The sequence below is a fragment of the Desmodus rotundus genome, chromosome X (assembly GCF_022682495.2).
Source record: "Desmodus rotundus isolate HL8 chromosome X, HLdesRot8A.1, whole genome shotgun sequence".
NCBI lineage: Eukaryota > Metazoa > Chordata > Mammalia > Chiroptera > Phyllostomidae > Desmodus > Desmodus rotundus.
This window is the reverse complement of record NC_071400.1, coordinates 27139618-27161884: the sequence shown is the minus strand read 5'-3', so window position 1 is coordinate 27161884 and position 22267 is coordinate 27139618. Positions and strand designations below refer to the sequence as shown.

The 22267-nt window shown below is 38.2% G+C and overlaps 1 protein-coding gene across 4 annotated transcripts in view; it reads left to right on the top strand.

The window, feature by feature from the left end:
- GRIA3 (glutamate ionotropic receptor AMPA type subunit 3) overlaps positions 1-22267 on the top strand; it is a 434868-nt gene that overhangs the window by 58479 nt on the left and 354122 nt on the right. For all 4 annotated transcript variants that reach the window (XM_024566693.3, XM_024566694.4, XM_045200889.3 and 1 more), the window contains exon 3: positions 20347-20586. In XM_024566693.3, coding sequence (XP_024422461.2) covers positions 20347-20586 — 240 coding nt within the window. The remainder of the gene's footprint in view (positions 1-20346; positions 20587-22267) is intronic.

Here is a 22267-nt window from a genome sequence, read left to right as displayed (position 1 = left end):
ACAAGAAACATTGTGCATAGAGCAATGATGCCTCAGTCCTCTTCAAAGTAGACACCCTGGGACATCATACAGCTCTCCCAATTGCCATCAGCTGCCCCTTTGTATTTTCCTGAATCTCACTGATGGTCTGAAATCTCTTTCCTTTCAAAGGTGATTTTGTTTTGGGAAAAGCCAGAAGTCGCAGGGCACCAAATCTGGGCTATAGGGGGACTGAGTCACTTGGGTGATTTGATGTTTCACAAAAAATACTCTGCACAAGACACGACGCATGAGCAGGCACGTTGTCATGATGAAGCTGCCAATCACCAGTTGCTCATAGCTGCAGCCTTCTGAATCATCCCAATAGTTTCTGTGGAGGAATGTTCAAGCTTAATGTAAAATTTGATACAGATTCATTGCTATACTCACTAAGTCATTTTGAATGTGATGGCCACACAGTACACATGCTCACTCAATAGTGCCTACTGCCCCCACTCACTAGTCAAGTCATTATTGTTCATGCATGTCCATTCCAGTCCAATCTTCCTGGTTGCTAGGTTACATCGATGTCATAAAAACCATTATCATTATATTAACAATGGTTGGATTTTTTCTGGACACAGCTCATATGTCTTGTTTCCTCTGTATTTCTCTGAGGCACCTGTCAAAGGACTTTGCACTTGGTATGCCCTCAAATGACATTACTGCCCGGCCAACACATTTGTTCAGTACCACCCACACCACTTGGAGCTGAGACTCTTTAGGGACAGATGAAAACCAACATGAGAAGGAACATTGACCAAAGTGGGAGCCTTAAGTGTGAAGGATAGAAAAACAATCATAGAGTCACTGGGTCTGTAGCATTGCTTTGGGGAGCCTAGGCCCCGTAAGGATTGATCTTCAACCAACTTCATCAGAGGATTCACTTAAAAGACAAAAGAGGCAACAAGGCCCCAATTATGCACAGAAACAAAAATCATAAACAAAATAAAATGGTAAAGGTCACAGATTGAGTCACCAATGACATAGAGAACAGAATTGGAGAATTCTGCTATCCAATACCAATATATATTATCAACTCTTTAAGGGCTTACACTATGAACAATATACTGAGCCTGACACAAATCTAACAGAACATGTGTTATTTGTTTCCTGTCTCACTAAAAGTTTCTCAGCATACGTAGAAGTTCACATTCACACTCATGAGGCTAGCAGGCCACAGCGTGGTTGACGCATGCTATGATTAAATATCAAAATGGGGGCTCAGCCCAAATGTTACTGACATTCAGAGAAAGAATAGGTCTCTTGAGGAATGAAATGGGCATGAAAAGCTCCATGTAGGAGGAAGCTTCAGCCAGGTTTTGAAAGGTGGGCAAGAATTGGAATGGTAGAGATTTGGAAAATGGCATCCAGAATGGGGACACAGTATGGACAAATGCTCAGCAGTAGGAATGAGTAAAAAGTATGTCAGGCATAGAAAGACCAACTAGATTGTGGCAGAAAGTTCCTACTGGAAAATTATAAGAGATAATATTGGATAGATCATAAGCCCTAATGATGAAGGACCATGGGGTAGAAAACACATATGCACTATTTACAAAGTGCCTACTACATACAGTTCTATACATCATGTTTTTCTAATGTGAATTTCAGGCTGAAGGGTTTAGACTATATCTAACAGACAATAGGGAGCCAAGGTCCCAGTCCCTGGGTCCCAATACCTAAAATAAGACAGAGTGTGTACTCAATTACCTCATTCACATGTCCTTGGCCAACCTCTGAGGACTTACTGGAGTGTTTTTTAATGGCTAAATATGAGGTTCTCTCAGGCAATGCCATTATTATCTAAAAATATGAAGCCTTTAATTTTGCATGTCATTGCACAAAGAGAATTAGAGGCCTAATTTCTCTTCCTCTTGAAGCAAATGGACAACCCTGACATGGTCTGATATATTCATTGACAGCACATAAAAGTTACATGTTTAATACATGACTGAGCAGCAAAGTGCTAGAAGGGGCTACTTAACTCTGTCTGCAGCTGAAATTTCATTCTATGAATTATATGTGTTTACTTAATCCTAGCTATTTCTACCTATTTTTAGTCAGATTCTTCCCTGTGGAGCAAGTTAAGCACTTTGGGAGACACAGTCTTACTTTCAAACCACTGAAGGATCATCTGCAGGGTCCATGGAAGAGGAGTCAGCTGTTCTGTATTGCTGGAATCCATTGGAATGACACTTTGTACCAGTGTTTTTTCAGAACATGAATGGATTGAATTCTAAAAGAAGACATGTAATCTGACCAGCATACAGGTGGCCTGGGTACCAGAGCTGTCCGTTAAAGCACATAGACTACAGGCTAGAACTGAAGGACTGTACAACACTGAACCTAACCTCATGGCATGCTCATGCTTCCATGGGAAGATGCATTCACAGTCTCAACTCGAAAGTTTAGTAACACATGTTTCCTAATCACTCCCTTTGGATATAGTGAGAACAAAGATTCTTCCAGCTCCCATTCCCAGGTTGCAGTTCAATGGGACACCAGCTGCATGGGGGGAGAGTGAATTCAGATGGAGGCTAGGAAGATCTAAGAAAGAGGGATGGATTAGGAAAACAGGAGAAGGAATAAGATAGGACTTCTGTAGGAGGAGATAAACAGTAAGGGCACAAAAGTTGTAGACCAAACTGGTGCTAGGCTTGGGACAGGGAATGTAGCTACAATGGTGTAAGGTGGTAAAGAAATACATTTTATTTAATGACTCACAACACACATGCATATATTTGATAATCAATTCAAAAGACTTATGAAACATTTACTTACTACACTGATACATTTGGCATTTTTCTATTTTATTTATTTATTTTTAAAGGCTAGTCATGACTACTCCTTTGATTTCATAAGCCACTGGTGAGTTGTGCCCTGAAATTTGCAAAACACTGCTGTAGGGAAAGGGAAGGAGGATCATTTTTGCCTTATAGTTCCCTTTCTCCCTTATAAATTATAGACTCTGACCTGAAACAAGCCAGAAGTAAGGTTGAAAAAACAGGGACTAGGATAAGAGTGGTGAAGGTGGGTTCCAGGTAATACTCAAGTAGAAAAGAGGGGAGGAAAGGTGAGGTCTTGCTGTCTCTGGACCAGCTCTGAATGCCCTAGTAGAAAGTCATATGAAAGGGAACTTAAGAGTAGAACTCTCTCTTTTCAGCATCTGGCACAGTACTAGGTACTGTTCAATAAGTGTTCAATAAAAAATACCTGCTGAATTGACCCATATAAGTTAAAGGTTGTCTGATTAAAACACAGTGAAGATTGGAACCTGCTTTTGGTAAATAGCAGTGTTGACAGTGTTTGTTAGCAACTGCACCTCTCCCCCAACTTTTTCTCTGCCTTAATAGCACCCACTACTGCCTTCAGATCACAAAAGGCCCCCATACCGTGGTGCCCCCAGATAGAGAAGCACTCCTGTAGGAGATAACTGAAAAAGATCTTTCCTGACTCCTACTACCAGCCCTTGAAATTTATCTGACCTGTGTCCTATATATTCCCTCAGTGCCTGGCTCTGTTAGAATTAATCTGACAAACCAATCCATACTGAAGTAGTCATAAATAATAGTAACCAGACGTTCCCCTTCCAGGACACATTTGTAATTTAACAGGAATTTCACCATCCTAGCCTATAAAGGTGGGTGTTTCAAATCTTGCAATAGTCGATGGAGAAGATAGCTGAAGGCAGAAAGGCTTTCTAGGGGCCATCAAAGAAGGCAACAACAAGGCAAATAACTACTCTGCCTACACACTGGCAGTTTACATTAACCATTAAACAATGCCCCCCCAAAAGTATGAAAGTTGCTAGTATGATGTCTAGAACAGAGTGAGTACTTAAAAGTGCTGGTTGAATTAAAATCTAAAACATTTAGGTGAGTAGGCACAAGAGGCAACTTTAGTAGGACCTATACCAGCAGTGTCTGTGATAATGGAAATGTACCATATTGCACTGTCCAATACATGTGGCTATGGAGCACATGAAATGTGGATAGTGTAACTGAGAAACAGAATTTTTAATTTTATTTAATTTCAAATAATTTTATCTCAAACAGCTACATGTGGCTAGTGGCTACCAGATTGAACAACACATGTCTAGAGAGTCACTAGACATAAAAAACACATTTAAAGTGAATGCTTATCTCTCACCAGTGTCCTTGTTAAAAAGCTGAGTCTTTTTCTAAATTAGCCCAAGACCTGAAGTTTTTCTGTTGCATGTGATGTCCTTCTGTTTCAGGAGAAAGGGGTATGGGGACTTTGCGGGGGGGGCTGGTTTCAGAGGGTTTTGTTCTCACATTCAAGCTAGAGTACCTGTCATTCCCAATCAAAGTACCTTTAAAATAAAGAGTAGCTGAACCCTGTAATGTCCTGCAAGGACCAGTGAAGTTTACCTGAATGTAAGCCCTATGCTCAACAAGACAAACATCTCTGACTGTACTTCCTTGACACAAAGTTCTACACCAACCAAGACTGTCCTCCCAAACCAAGGCTGAGAAATTACTTTTCAAAGTCTAATCGGTTGAACCCAAGCTAGAAAAACTTGCCTTTTTTCCTAGAATAAAAGGGGTTTATTGGCTCTTCAGGCTTTTGGAACACATTTGAGGGAAATGAGGTAGTATTTTTAATTCAGCAATAAAGTGAACTGTTTTGTATAACTACCAATCCAGAGTATGGTGAAGATGACTTTTCAAGAGTTGCTTCCCATTAGCTTTGCATTGTGGAAATTTTATAAGATTGCTTACAATTTCTTTCTTTTTTTAAGTCTGCTAGCAGGCAGGGACAATGAGGGTCATGGATCCCAGGAGCTCACCAGAAATCAATTGTTCTACTTGTAAAATGGGTAGACCATTTGCTTCCTGACAACACAGGACAATAAATCAGCTTTTTGACCATAGGTAATGATATGCTGCTTGAGTTAGAGGGTAGAAAGAAATAGTTTCTCAATTCCTCTGGTGTTGCATTCTTTACGTCAGTCTCCTCCCAGCATCCTCTTCCTCCTCATAAAATTCTGTGATAAATAGTAAATATTTAACCATGTGTGGTTAGAGATGATGAGACCAGGAGAGAAGAAAATCATTCCAGTTTTTTCTTTCCCTGAAATCTAGATCTGCGAACATGTCTGAAGAAGCAAGTTCAGTGTTAAGAATCATTTGTGTTGCCTAAACTGCAAGTACACATTTGGAGCAGAGTGAAGGACTTTAGCCAGAGCCCTGATTACCTAGTTGTTGTCATCCTGGAAAGTATAGGAGTAAAGCATTAAATAGCCTACCAAATGATTCTGTCCTTGACTATTCTCTTAAGCATTTTTTCAATAACTTGGATAATGCTACCCAAAACAGGCTAATCAAATTTGTAGATGACATATAACAGGAGTGATTGCTAATAAGCTTGTTAATCAAGTTAATATTTAAAAGGATGGGTCAAAACTCTGAGGACATTTTCAAAGGGTAAAAGGTACAAAACAAAAGGTGTTTAGGTACAAAAAAATTAACAGCATATCCAAGATTGGGGGAAGCTTGGCTTGGCGGCAGTTCCTTAACAAGATAACTAGGACATAAATTCAAAACCACAAAGTAGGAATAGATGCTATAGAATTCTACAGTGGATTGGTTAAAAAAATCAATGCCATTTTAAGCAATACTGATAAATATATGTCTAGTCCAAAATGGCAGTGGGGAGCAACTGTTCACTATCTTCTGGATGGGTTCAATCTCACTTGCAGTGTGGTGCTCAGTCCCAGACACCAGATTCTTAAGAGTGGTATTTAACAAACTGAAATACATCAAGAGGAAGATGGCCAGGGTTGTGAAGGCCTAGGATCTACAACATATGTCTGAAGTGCTAGGGGTGGTTATCCTTAGGAAGAGAAGGAACAGACAGGTGAGACATATATCTTCAGATGTTTAAAGGCATGCCATTAGAAGAGGGAGTAGATATTTTCTGTCAGCTTCAGACATAAGGAACCACAGGTGGTGAAAGTTACAGAGAGGCAGATTTGCATTCCACATCACAAAGACATTTCTAATAATCAGAGATATCCAAAAGTAGAATGTACCACTTTGGAAAGCAGTGGGTTCATCATCATCAGAAGTGTTTCAGAGGAGATAAAATGCCAACCTGTTGATCAAACTATAGAGGGGGATTTTGCACTATTTTGGAGGCTGAAGGAGGTGACTTAGGCCATTACACTCAATATTAAGTACTTAATACCAAGGAATTCAAGTAGAATTGGAAATAAAAGCATGTCTTCCTGACTATTTATATGGTTTTGTTTTTAATTATGAAATATTTTAAGCATATATAATAGGGTAACAAACAATCATTAATTAGCTTTTAAGAATAATTTTTGTTTAGGGGCTCTGCTCACCCTCATGCCCCAGCATTGGCTGCAAGACTTTTTTTTTAAATAGCTTTCAAGTATCATTCACAGTAGCCAACACAAGGAAACAACCTAAGTGTTCTTTGATAGATGACTGGATAAAGAAATGTGGTACATATATACAATGGAATATGACTCAGCCATAAGAAAAAAAAATGAAATACTGCCATTTGCAATAACATGGGTGGATCTTGAGAATATCATGCTAAGCTAAATAAGTCAGATGGGAAAGGACAAGAACCATATGATTTCATTCATAAGTGGAATATAAAACAGAAAGCAAAAAATGAAGAAACAAAACAAACAAAACTCATAGACACTGACAACAGTTTGGTGGTTACCAGAGGGAAGGGGAATGGGGGCAGGATGAGGAGCATAAAGAGAATCAAATATATGGTAATGGAAGGAGACTAGACTTTGGGTGGTGAGCACACAATGCAGTATACTGATGATGTATTATAGAATTGTAGACTTGAAACTTATAGGATGTTATAAACAAATGTCACCCCAAAAATTTAGTTTAAAAAATGAAAACAGCCCCAGCGGGTGTGGCTCAGTGGATTGAGTGCCAGCTTGCGAACCAAAGGGTTACTGGTTTGATTCTCAGTCAGGGCACATGCCTGGGTTGTGGGCCAGGTCCCCAGTAGGGGGCGCCCAAGAGGCAACCACACATTAATGTGTCTCTCCTTTTCCTACCTCCCTTTCCCTCTCTCTAAAAATAAATAAATACAGTCTTTAAAAAAATAAAAATGAACAATGCTAGCACAAAAAAATAAACTTAAAAATAAAGAAAATAGCTTTCAAATGGTATATGGCATGAATATTAAACTTGAAGCTCTTATCTGTCCATGACAAATCTTAGAGCTAATTCAAAGACATCACAAGAGTTCATAACTTTTCTGCCCAACTTTAGAAATTGTTTCACTACTGTGATGGGACCACTGGATCAATTAGTTTTTCAATTAAGAATTGTACTAAGTCCCATGTAAAATGAGTTGCAAGTCAAGACAGGCCCCTGACTACTTTAGATGACTGATGGAGATCCATGGGTGAATGGCAGAGACTGGGAAGAATGATGATTCTGTTGAGTTATTTGTTATGAGGATAATTCCTGGGAGTCAAAAACCTATATAGTACCCAATAGTACTTACTGACACTCATATAGTAGCTTTCATAATTTTTCAAATAAGTATTTCAGCTATTATTTCCATTAATACCCAGTGCATCCCTGTGAGGTGGGCAAGGCAGGTATTAGTTCTGCCGGCTTACAAATGACAGGCAGACCTAAAACCCCGTGAGGTAACTGGCTCAAGTTCATACAAAAAAATTAGGAGCTGAATCATATAAAAATCCATTACAATGCAAAAGTGATAAGAAAGATTTTTTTAAATATTAATAGCAGATACCATTTATCAATTGAGCACAGACTTATATGAGAGTCATAATACACAAAATACATTGTTGCGTGTGTTGTTCAATACATATAACAGTGCTATGAAGTAGGTCTATTATTCCAGTGGTTATAGATATGGAAATGAAATTTGGGGAGTTTAAGTAACTAGCCAATGCCAGCAATTTGACCTCAAAAATAAACTCCAAATCTCTCCACCTCCACTGCCACAACTCAAATCCAAACTACTATCATCTCTCACACAGATTATAGAAATAGTATCCCAAATGTTCTACCTGCTTTCATTGTTGCCACCTTAAATATACTGTTCATAGAGCAGCAAGGTAAATTTCTTTCTTCATGTTTTAGAGAAATATTTATTTTCTTAGTTTTATTTTTATACATTTTAATATAAATGTAATCATTATAACATGTGCAATCCTCCCCCCTACTCCCCTTCCCTCTGGTAACCACCATAATGTTGTCAGTGTCTATGAGTTTTGTTTGGTCATTTTTGCTTACATTACAATACATAGTACAGTACAGTATTGGGACGGTATGCAATACTTACAGTATGTATACTGCATACAGTATATACACAAAATGTGTTGGGCTTCTTTCACTTAACATATCTCTTTAAACATTTCATTTAAGTACAGTTGATGTACAATATTTTATTAGTTTCAAGTGTATAACATAGTGGTCATTCAACATTTATATACCTTATGATGTGATCACCACAAGATTAGGAACCACCTGTCACTGTGCAAAGTTATTACGATATTATTGACTATATTCCCTGTACCATATTACACTTCTATAGCTTATTTATTTTATAACCGTAAATGAAAGCAAAACCACAATTAGATACCACCTGACAGCTGTCAGAATGGCTATTATCAAAAAAAGTTGACAAATAACAAGTGTTGGTCATGATGTGGAGAAGAGGGAATTCTCATGCATTGTTGGTGAGATTGTAAATGGTTGAGCCACTGTAGAAAACAGTATAGAGATTTCTCAAAAAATTACAAATAGAACTACTATACTACTCAGAAATTCCACTTCTGAGTATTATCGGAGGAAATGAAAACACTAATTCAAAAAGATATATGCATCTCTATGTTCATTGCAGCATTATTTACAATTGTCAAGATATGGAAGCAACCTAAGTTCCAACAATACATGATTAGATAAAGAAGTTGTGATACACTATTACTTGGCCATAAAAAGAATGAAATCCTGACATTTGTGACAACATGGATGGACCTAGAGGCTATTATGCCAAGTGTAATAAGTCTGATAGAGAAAAACAAATACCATCTGATTTCAATTTTATGTGGATTCTAAAAAAACAAAACATATGAACAAATAAAAAAAAAAGACTCATAGAAACAGAGAACAAAGTGAAGATTGCCAGAGGGGAGTAGGGTTTGGATGGGTGAAAAAGGTGAAGGACAATAAAAGGTGCAAACCTCCAGTTATAAAAAAATAAGCCACAAAGATTTAGTGTATAAGTACAACTTTTTAAAACATAAAACAGTGCATGGAATACCCATAATCAAAATCCGTCTAAGATTTCCTCCCATGGTCCTTAGAATAAAATCTAAATTCCTTGCCAGTGTCCTACAAGGTCCTCCATGGTGGGATCCCTGCCTCCTACCAGACTCATCATACACCCTCCTCCACACTGGCTACACTCCAGCCAGGCTAGTCTTCTTTCGGTGCCTCAAACACAGAGAGGACATGGTAGTCACATATCATCATCACACATTGATATAATTATTTTATTAATATTTGCTGCCTATACTAGACTATAAGCATCATGAAAACATGGTTCCCATCTGTTTTGTTCATTGCTGTATCCTAGCACCAAGACAGTGTTTGTCACACACAGTAGGAATTCAAAATTTTATTTGCTGAATGAATATATTAATTAATGAATAAACAAAAAATTTAAAACTCCTGAGCTCCAATACTTATTTTCTTGATATAAAAAGGCCTAACAAGTACCCCCTTACTCCAGCACTCTCCTGCCATTTCTGACACTGCTATGGAAGGGTGGTTTGTACTTAGAGTTGCAAAATGATTTTTCCAAAATACACGTGTTCATATGTTAATGCCTGCATTTGCAAGCTGTTATATTCAAGTAGGATCAAATGTTGATAATGAGTGGTTTTTTTTTTGGCCAGCATTTAGATACATGCCATGCAATTGCAAAAATAACTACTTAGACTGTTGGAAGGCAGTATACTCCTGAGAGCTGAACAAAATGTTCAAGGGAATTAACCCAAAGATAGAAATTAAACCATGGAATCATCAGCTGGAGAATGGGGCTGACACCTTATTCTGACTCTGGTACATGTAAGAGGTCACTGTGGTTACTAGAACTCAAGATCAAAGTGGATTTAGGGGTATGGGGAGGCTGATCTATATGAATCCAGGGAAGGTATGAGCTGGCTACTACCCCATGCCTATCCTGCTACCTTCATACTTTATATAATTTTCCCTCTGTTACATCCCCAGGTTAAACACAAATAGCGAATTTAAGGGCAATTTAAGGTATCTGCTTTTATGGTGGGCTTTGAAGAGTCCAAGATATTCAACCTTCCTAGCTTTCCTACACTATTACTACTCCTTTGGGATCTTCTAGATATATATGCATTTTCATAAGGTCAAGACCTTGTTCTCTGTGGAAAGTAAATCATAAGGTAAACCTTTATTTCTCAAATGAGGGGCAAGGAGGGCAAAGGGAACCGTGAGTGATGGTGCCCCACAAAAGATATTTGGCAATGTTTTAAGGCTTTTTTTGTTTCACAACTGAGGAGTAGTGGTGGTACTACTGGCATTTAATGGGTAGAGTCCAGATATGCTGCTAAACATCTTACAATGTGCAGGATAGTCTCGTGCGCAAAGAATTTTCCAGCCAAAATGTTACTAGTGCCTGTGGAGGTTGAAAAACCCTGAGATGACTCATTTGCAAATAATTCATTTATTAGTCCATTAACAACTCATACACAGAGCAGATTCTTGCAAAATGAGATTTGGGATGGGTAGATTTTGATTGGACATTTGGCAAAAAAAGGAGAAAGTAATCAGGTAGTAGTGCCAACAATAGATTAGGGGAAAGACTGGAAGCAGGTGACCAGTTAGGAGACTATTCTCATAGTCTGAGACAAAGAATGAGAACCTGAACTGAAGATGAATAGGAAATAGATATCCCATATGCTGTAGAGGTAGAATTGATGAAGCATCACAAAACAATGATATAGGAGAATGAGGCAGAGCGAGAAGGCAAAGATGGCCTTTAATACTCTACCTTGGGAGACTGGAAGAAGAGTGGTGCATTAGGAAAAACATGGACAAGAGGAGTAGGTCTGTGGGTAGAGGATGGGAGTGGATAAATAATATGCTAAGTGGCCCTGGCTGGTGTGGCTTAGTGGATTGAGTGCTGGCCTGTAAATCAAATGGTTGCCAATTCGATTACCAGTCAACACACATGCTGGGTTCTAGACCAAGTCCCCAGTAGGGGGCACTCAAGAGGCAACCACACATTGATGTCTCTGTTCTACTCATTCTCCCTCCCTTCCCTTCTCTCTAAAAGTAAATAAATACCATCTTTAAAAAATAATATGCTAAGTGAGTAATGCCATGAAGGTGTCCAGGTAAGGCTATTTTATGAGCAGTTAGAAATGTGGATTTGGAACTCAGGAATGTGTCTGAAGCTACAGGTTTCTACATGAAATTCATCCTGCTTGGCTCATATCAGGAGCTCCACAAATATTTGCTGAATGAAAAAAAAAAACAGTAAGAAGAGAACTTGTCTAAGGACAAAATCTATGAGCATATCTTCATCAAAGGCGTGGACAAAGAGGAAAAAGAAAAATCGCAGTTAGGGAGTTAGAACCAGCAGGGTTTAGTGGTCTTGAAACAGGAGAGGAGAGTTTAAAGGGGGAAGATTTGGCCAACAATATCAAATGTTGCTCAGCAGTCAAGTTCAATGATGTCACTGAATAGAGTTGGACTTGACAGTAAGCAGGTCATCATCAAACCTGAGAAAGCAGATTCAGTAGAGTGATGGAAGCAGAAACTAAGTTGCAGATGCAGAGGACTGCAAGGTCTTCATCAGCCCATCATTAGGGATACTGGTAAAGAAGGCATTAGAATGATAATTTATGGAGGTGGCAGGGATTTAGGGGCAGTAGAATATTTTAGCAGGACTTTAGCCTGAGAGGAAGAAGGCAGCATACAGACACTAATGGCACAAACTTGAATAGCTAATAGCCATTACATATCTCCTGAATACATCAACTATATTTTTAAGCTTCCTGTAAAACTAAGTCGAGGTCATGTGGAATTGAATTTGATGTACATGGAGCACTCAAAAGGCCCAATAAATAAAGTTAGGTTTAACTTAAGGAAGAGTTCCCTAATCATCAGAGCTGCTTTGCAAGGGAAGGGCTGCTTGTATGTATGGAGCTCCCTTGTCACTGTAAGTGTTCAAGGAGAGATAATATGACCTCATGAGAGATGGTTCCTGTACTGAGTGGGACTAGATCATTAGTATCAAAACTTTTGGACTTCTCAGATGAATAAGATTATAAGGAGGAAAAAAGTTGAGTAGAGAATAGATTGATCTAGAGTTACCAACTTTAAAATTTTACTTAAGTGTCTTAGTTTTCTATTTACTATTCTCTAACAAATTACCACAGATTGAGTGGCTTAAAATAACATAAGTTTATTATCTTCCAGTTTTGTAGGTCAGATGTCTAGTAGGGGTCTCTATGGGCTAAAATCAAAGTGCCAGCAAGGCTGCATTCCTGTCTAAAAGCTCTGATTAACAGGGGTGTCAAACTCATTTTCACCATGGGCCTCATCAGCCTCACAGTTGCCTTCAAAGGGCCAAATGTAATTTTGACTCCTTAACAGTTAAGGAGTAGTTACATTTATACAGTCCTAAAATAACCTAATTCACAGATTTGGGGGATTAAGTCATGGACACGTTTGAAGAGGCATATATATGATATACAAGGTGTGTCCAGAAGGTATCCAGCCACGTAATATGAAAAAGAGAGACATTTATTGAAGAAGATACAAGATACAAGAAATATTGTACATAAGACAATGACACCTCACTCCCCTTCAAAGTAGGCACCTTGGGAGCTCACACAGTTCTCCCAATCTCCACCAGCTATCCTGTTGTATTTTCTTGAATCTCATAAATGGTCTGAAACCTCTTCCCTTTCCAAGGTGATTTAAGTTTTGGGAAAAGCCAGAAGTCACAGGGTGCCAAATCTGGGCTATAGGGGGGCTGAGTTACCTGGGATTTGATGTTTCAGCACAAAGTTCTGCACAAGACGTGATGCATGAGTGGGCACATTGTCATGATGAAGCTGCCAATTACCAGTTGCCCAGAGCTTTGGCCTTTTGAATCATCTGAATAGTTGCCATGGAGGAATATTCAAGCTTAATGCAAAATTAGATGCAGATTTTTTGCTCCACTCAGTCATTTGGAATGTGAAAGCCACCCAGTACACATGCTCACTCAATGGCGTCTACCACCCCCACTGACTAGTACAGTGAAACCGTCATTGTTCATGCATCTGCATTCCAGTGCACTCTCCAGTTACATCGGTTTCATGCAAACCATTCCCATTACATTAACATGGCTGGACGTTTTGTGGACAGACCCCATATACACATATATATTTAACAGGTATTCCTCGTTTTCTTGTAGTTTACTTTATTGCACTTCACAGATGTGGTGAATTTTTACTAATTGAAGGCAAGAACCTCCACCAGCAAAAAGATCACAACTCGCTTTATCACGATGGTCTGTAACTATATATATAATTTATCATCAACATCATCATTTCAGAACAAAAAGGACCCTACATACATTGCTAGAAAATAGAAATTACATAGATACAATGATTGACCTTTCTTTTTTTAAAAAAAGAATAGTTGTCTGCCTTACTCCAACACATGCGCACATACACACACATATGCATATTTCACCAGACTGAAAATTTCACCATGGATGGACCAACACCACAGCTTTAGAAAGCATTGGAGTATATGATCTCTTATGGACCCTCCCAGCTCTAAGCCTCTTCTATCCCCTTGAATTCTCTCTACTGTGGTATTACCTGGAGAACCTTCTTGTATATCTCTATTTGTTCCTTCATAGCTATATTTTTCTTCTTCCTGCTTGCTTCAAATGTGATCATTAAGTCAGCAAGAGACTTCTGTTTCCTTTTTTTCCTCTGATTCAAAAGGCTATGAAAAGTGTTCTGTAAATGATATGAAATATTGTTATTCTGATCTTTGGGGTAATCAAGTTGTTTGACATTTTTATAACAATGCCTTTTGGAATATGGGTGGTGTAATTAGCTGCCATACTGTACATTAACAATACCTATCCTGACTCTACAGACTTTAGGACTATAAATTAAAGCATGACAGCTGGCTCCAGCCTTACTTGTCACTTACCATTGAAGGGAATGCTGCCGAGCTATGCTAGAGTCCCCAGGAATCCAGGATGTACTCAGAAATGACATCTTCAAGGAAGAGAATTTGGTGTTTTGCTAGAGGAAAGAGATGGAGACAGATAACCAAGATATTTTGTACTGGGAAAGTATGGAGCCCTAAGTGGGGACAGTATTTTACTAGCATTACTTAGGGACCAGAAAAGTCAGAGGACAGCTGCACATACTCAAGCCAAATTATCAGGGTTTCTTTCTTAATCCATTACTACCAAGGAATGAGAATATGAAAGAACACTGAAGAACTGTACAGAGAAGGTGAAAAAGAAGAAAAGCTGTGCTACTTTGGTACTCAGTGTGAGGTCTAGGACAGTGGTTACTGTGGGGAGGGTAATCTGATGGGGTTAATAGAAGACAAAGTATGCTAAAAAGAGCTGGCAAGAGGAAAGAAACATACAGAGAACTACTTATTTGCCAAGTTAAATGGTAGGCACCGAGCTAGGTATTTTCCATGTATCATTTCATTTATTGCTCTCCTTATGACAGTAGCAAAAAGCAACACATAACTTAAGGCATACTTTATATTTCACTTATCACATTTATTATTGTCTTTTCCCTTCACTAGTAGATAAGTTCCAAGAGGGCAAGATCTTCTTTCTCTCCCACATCTCAAAATACCTATAACAGTACCTCACACATAGTAGATGCTCAATAAATATTTGTTTCATGAAAAATAGCTAGCATTAATTGAGTATCTATTATGTGCCAGGTATTGTTATAGATGCTTCCTATGAATGAACTGATTTTAACTTTCACAACCAATGCTGAGACAGGCATTATTATCCCAATTTTAGATGAAGAAACTGGGTCAGAAGGACAGAGATATTAAGTAACTTGCTTAAGTGATGGATTCAGGATTTCAACCTATATGGTCTAATTTCAGAACTTTCCTTCATAATTATTATCTTATACTGAGGTTCAGAGAGGTTAACTAACTTGCACAAAGTCATGCAGCTTAAGACTGGTAGAGCCATGATCTGCTGCCCTTTTCACTTCGACACTTGATAAGATTGCCAAGACAGTTATTACTTCTAGCATCATTTTACCAAGAACTAGTCTTCTGAGATAAAGGAATGGATGTGGTTCACTAAGCATTCACATTAAGGTAACAGACATTGCCCCAAAGAATCATGAGTCTCCCCCAAATCACCAATCTGCTGCCTGCTCTCATTGTTGGTATTTAGGCCTGGGGAAGGTGAGAGAAGCAGCCAGCAGATGAGTCATGGGAAACCCCTGCTGTATCCATCTATTCTATGCTGAGAGCAAGAAGGGTAAATCCCTTTCATGGCAGTCAAATCCTGATCCATGCTGCCCTAGATAGTTCTGGAATAGGGAGGCTGTAGAGATGCTGATAAAGCATTTCTAAGTGACTGGTTCATAACTCATTGCATGACCTTGTGCAAGACACTTCCTCCTTTGTGTCATAGTTTCGTTGTGATAGGAAGGTGTCAGAAGAACTCTGATGAATCAGAAGAGATCCACTTTATCTCCTATATATTGAATTTTTTCACATAAAATTTCATTTCAAAAAAGTATTTCACACTAAAGACCATGCTTGAAAAATCACTGAATAAAATAGTCATTTAAGTTCTTTATAGCTCATTCTAAAAAATATAAACTCATAGACATTGTCCTTTGGGTCAGCTCACTGTTCCATTCAACCTTACTTTCTGCAGCCAGGAATAGGACCAGAACCAGAGAGATCCACTGTAAGAGGCCATTCACAGGCCCCATATGCCCCAGTTTCTCTCAGAGGCTATTAACTCTGTCCTCACGTGGCAGTTATCTTCACCACTGGGACTTCTACCAATGTGCCTTTTATATTTTGAGGTAGAGCTACGGTAACTATGTACAATTGCATTTGCAGGGCTGCTGCACCTGTTTTATATGAAGGGAATAGAACATTTACAGATTTTTCTCTTAACACTCTTTTTGTTGGTGTACACTGCCATGTGTCTGCCTTTTGGACCACAGTAGCCTAGTGTTCCTGAGAGTTGCTCCTGATCTATAATACTCCTAAATCCCTTGCCTGAGCCATGACTAAATCTGTAAGCTTAGTTTCAAATTTTGATTTTCACTATGTTCCTTCTCACCTGCTCACTCACACATTTTTATAAGGTCTTTCTTGGTCTCATTCTGCTTGTTATCATATACAGGCTTAAAGTTTTCACTGAGTGCTCCTTCATGGAATCTAGGTTTCACCTATACAATTTGATTCCCTTCTTATAAAGTTTTAATACAAGCAAAAATAAATTCATATACTCTATGTGTTTGTATATTTTTAAAAGATCAAAGTAATGATAAATACAAAACTCAAGATAATAATTACCTCAGAGTGAGAGAGAGGTCAAAATAGGTAGACACAATAGAAGAGGAAGACAGAGTAAAAATAAGTTAACAATAATGTTAAAGTTCTTGGGTTGCATGGTGGTTTTATGAGTGTTTGTTGTATTTTTTAAAGTATTGATTAGCACTACAGTAGAAAAATGGAAAGTAATACTGATAAAACAATGTTCAATAACATAGTTGAATCCAGGATTGGGGAACCCCCCCATCCAGAGGTCACTAAATTAGACCCCAGCCCCCTCTTTACAAGGAGATCAGTGGAAGAGCCATTTTTCTCAGAGCTGCACCAGCAAAGAAAGGATTGAGAGCCACTGGTAGCTGGCCATGTTCCCCAGAAAACTCTTTCCCAACATAAAGCAATTCTAAATTTGAAATAGAAATGTTAGTGAATTATAGAAATTCCTCATGTGCATATGGGAGTTTTTGTTATATTTTAAAAATATATAAATAAATTTAATGAATAAAAATGAAAAGTTCATATGTGAACTAATAATGATTAATTAGTTCTGTACCCCTGAGGTTCAAAAACAATGATTATAAGAGCAATACAAGATGTTTTAATTAACCAGTATCTTACCACCATAACATGCTTACTTTTATTTTTTGTTTTCTTCCAATGTATCAAGGGCTTTTTGAAACTCTAAGTGGATCACAGTTACAGGTTTGCCTCTCTCCAACTTTATTTCCCCCAATTATTGTTCATAATTTAGTCAGGTTAGGGTTCTCCTTGTTGAAAATATTTTGCATTTACCCATGAGGCTATTTTGTATAAGGATCATAGGTCCTCATCTTGCTCTTGGGCCTTGCAGGCTAGTATGTATGGACCTAAGAACTACTAGCTGCCTCCTAAATAATTTGGGATTAAGGGTCATGATTGCTTGTTCTAGTCTTCTACCCCATGATCAGTAATAAGATGGCATTTTTCTAGAGTTGCCAGATACAATTCAGGATCCTCAGTTAAATTTCAATTTCAAATAAATAATAAATACATTTAGTATATGTATGAAATTGAGGCTTATTTACACTAAAAATAATTTATCTGAAAATCAAATTTAATTGGACATTCTATATTTTTATTTGCTAAACCTGAAAACCTTATCTCACTTGGGCCAATAATTACTCTTTAATGTCATTGTTGGTTTGGGGACCCAGGAAGTGTGAGTTTAGGGGTTTGGCAAACTCAGGTTCAAATTATGACTTCTCCACCCAAGAAATAGAACATTTTTTCGTCTCAGAATTCTCATCTATTAAATAGAAATAATAGCAATACCTCATGAGGCTATTGAAAATATCAAGTGAGATAATATTTGTATAGTACTTAGCACAGTGCCTGGTGCCTACTAAGGACTCAATGACTATTACTATTGTCAATTTTATACAGAACATTATGTGCACTGGCCAAGATTTGACCTGGTACTGCAAAACTCTCCATTTTATTGGAACTCCCTTTTGATCCAGTGATTCCACTTCTGAGAATATATCCTAAAGATCCAAAAATACGAATACAAAAAAATATATGTGCATCCCTATGTTCATAGCAGCACTATTTACAATAGCCAAGATCTGGAAACAGCCAAAGTGCCCATCAGTAGACGAGTGGATAAAAACGCTGTGATTCATTTGTACAATGGAATATTACACAGAAGTAGAAAAGAAACTCTTACATTTCGCAACTGCATGGATGGACATGGAGAATATCACACTAAGTGAAATAAGTCAGTCAGTGAAAGACAAATACCACATGATCTCACTTATATGTAGAATCTAACGAACATAATAAACTAATGAACAAAATAGAAACAGAGCACAAATATATGGATCAAACTGACAGCTGCCAGAGGGAGGAGGGGCGAGATGAAAGATGTGAAGAAATTAACCAAGAACTGGATTAGGGGAAAGTGAGAAAAAGTTGGAATGACTATAATAGCAAAAAAAATTAAAATTAATAAGAGCTTCTCCATTTACAGGATTAATTTGGGAATGGGACTGTCCTTAGTGTCTCTTTTGGTGAAGACCAAGGCAAAGAGACATCTGGCCAATTTCTGTTCTGAATACTCCCTTTGACCATCCTCTATCATGAGGTGCCCCAGATTCATTCTTGAGTTGGCTTTAACCTTTTAATACAAAGATTTTTGTGCATGAGTTTGGGGATCACCTAGAATTTCTCAAGTTAGAGGCTATTATCATCCCTGATGGAGATACTTCAGTAACTGATAATTATGTTTGAAATGCTACCTGCAAGCCAATGACTAATAAGTTTGGCTGATAAAAGGAAGCACCCCTAATCAATGTAGGTTTAAATAGAAAGCAAGATACCACAAATACTGAGAACTCTCTGATTCTCACAACACAGTCAATAAGTGAATTAAATTGGTTTTCCACTTGCCTTCATCCTGCTTTCAGAGCCTTCCTTCTTTTGGTGCCCAGTGACTTCACTGTTTTTCCTCTCAGGGAGGACTTCAGACCCTTTATATTCTCTTCTCCAATCCACCCAGCCCCCTCAAAATTTAACCATCTGCCTTACCACTTGTTCTGGCATTAATTCACCTTAACATGCTAATGGATAAAAAAGATTATATTTAATCCCCCTCTCAAGCCACTGACTTCTTTCAACATTCTAAACCTGAAGTAAGCATAACAGTGGCTACCACTCAGAACCCCTTAAATCACACCACATTATCAGCTGCCTGTTCTGTCTACTTTGCATGAATAGAAGGAAGCAGTAGTGCAGATAATCTAAAGATCATTTCCACTTGGCTTTGGAATGCACCACACAGTGTTGTTGTAGTTGATTTGCTTTGTTAATTATGTTTTACTTAAGCAAATGTTGAAACTGGTTCACATTTTTTAAGTTCATCTGGGGCAGAAAAGGGAAGAGATGGTGGTGTGGCCCACTGTGAAATAAAGTAAAGCTGACTACAGTTATGAGGAGGACATGAAAGTTCTATATGTGGGCTAATAGATCTAGAAGATAAATGCAAATGGATAAAGATAGCACTTTGCCAATTACACATGGGCAGAATAGGCCCACCTACCTGCCATGACTCACTGGGCACTGGAAGGCCAGTCATCCCAATGACCTGCCCAGAATCTCAAATCCTCTTCATTAGTAGCCTACATTAAAGGCCTTAGTCATAAAATAACTATTATTAAATCATTATGTGACCTAAGAAGATCAACACATTTCCTAGTAGACACATTAGTACTTTGTCTGACTAAATCACCAGTCATTTTTGGCAGTAGAAAATGCCATGAAGGGTTAAGACACAAGACAGTTGTACCTTGATGGGGGTGTGGGTACACTATGAGGTCCCTAGGCAGCTATGGTGGAAATATGGTAGCACCAAGTGCCTTGGAAATGAGCTGGGAGGTTTACTGAAAAAGGGTAAGAAAACCTTCACCTCTTTGCCTCCACATTTTCTTAGTTTCCTTCTCATGGTAGATATACAGAATATGCAAATAAATTCTATCAAATAAATTCTTCCCTTCCTTATTCTTCTTCTGCTGGGCAGCTGGGCTTTTAAAAGCTTCTAGGATTTCAGAAATCTTAGTTTTCTTTTAAGGCATATCATTCAGACACAAAACCTAACTATACATTATATTTCCAACCCTGTAAATTGCAGCAAGGAACCATGGGGCTACTGAAATTTCTCTTTTTCTCATTGCAGTCTGCTCCCAGTTCTCAAGAGGGGTGTATGCCATCTTTGGATTCTATGACCAGATGTCAATGAACACTCTGACCTCCTTCTGTGGGGCTCTGCACACATCTTTTGTCACGCCCAGCTTCCCAACTGATGCAGATGTGCAGTTTGTCATCCAGATGCGCCCAGCCTTGAAGGGCGCTATTCTGAGTCTTCTGGGCCACTACAAGTGGGAGAAGTTTGTGTACCTCTACGACACAGAAAGAGGTAAGAAGAGGCATCTGCTCTCCTTTTTGAGTATTCATATTGTTAATATTCATATTGGCAGTGGTGTTTAACATTCTCCAAGTCATGTTTGTTCTCTTCTTTTACAATAAATAAAATATAATACATTTAAAATTGTATTTAATATTCAAAATGAATTGAATATTAAGACCAAAAAATCAAAGCAATGGTAATTTTAGAGTCTAATTTTCAAGCCATATATGTCCTCCCACCTCCAACTCTGGAAATGGGTTTGGAATACCTTCCTGGTTGAGTCTCTGTTGTTACAAAAAGTCTGGTTGAGTCTCTGTTTTTAAAAAAGAGCCCTTCACCTAAAAAAATTTCATATGGTCTAAAATACACAAAGTAAAAGCAGCTTAATCTAAAATAGATAGAGGCCTGAGCTGGAAAGTTTTGAAGAAGTAATCCTGTTGGAAACCAAAATTAACCCCATTTCACAGATGACAAAACTATAGCCCAAAGAAAAAAAAGTGCTTTTTCACACAGTAGCTTAACCACAGAGCTGGGACTGGTGTCAATATCTCCGGCATCAAGAGCTTGTTCCATCAGATCACATTAGATCTTCCACTTATAAAGCCTCAACAATGATCTGATGAAAATAATGAGTGGAGATGGGTTAATCTGGGCTTTGGGGGTGGATTTTTTTTAATAGTGAGATACTATGTTGAGGACACATTATATTGAAACAATCTCAGAAACTAAGGGGCTGATCTTAAATAGTATACAATTAGGTGTAAATATAATTCAGCTAAACAGACTCTTCTAAAACTCAGTTATCTTTGAAAGATTCCTCAGTAAAATCAGGGGATCCTTTCACCATGAAATTCCAAACAACAATGTTACTTTGTTTGTCTGTAACACTGATTACAGGTTGGGAAGGGATCTCCCTGACTTATGGTTTTCTGACTCATAGAAGGAAGGAACAAATGGAAGGCCTGCCTACCTTAGGCATCCCTAGAAAGGATGTCCTTCCAAGTAACTTAACTTGAAGGGCCATTTTGTTTTGCAGAACCCGGAGCACTTTACAATTCATTCTCATTTTGATGTCCCATCAAGCCCTGTCAGGAAATACTAATGCCTGTATTTACCTATGGTATTTGCCTCCAAAATCATTAAATTTCATAAACCAGAAGTAGAAACCAGAGTTACAGTCCACTCTGCCACTAAGCAGTTCTATGACCTTGACCAACTCATTGAAGCTGTCTTGGCCTTGGTCACCTCACCAAAGGTGTGTCCCTTTTTAATGTAATATTACATCGCTTTTTTGAGTTAGTATATCAGACACAGGACACATTATATCTAGCAACTAATCCTAACATAAATTATCAGTCAACCAATTCTACAAGCTGTTATGAACCTCCAGTGGTGTGTTCAGTATTATGATAGATGCTTACTCCATACAGTTTGAATAAGTGTAGATGGAAAGGGACAGTCATGAAACAATTCATGAACACAGAAAACTATCAAATTGAGTGTTATACTACAGACTCTGATTGCTGTAAGAATTGTGAAAAGAGCATTCCAGGAAAGTAAGGTTTGCAGAGAAGGCTAGCTAGAGGAGCTTGAATGAAATGTTACTTTTGGATGGCAAGAGAAGAGAGGAAGGGAATTTGAGAAGAGACAAAGAGTGCGAACAAAAGGTGGAATCAGGAAAAAGTGTTGT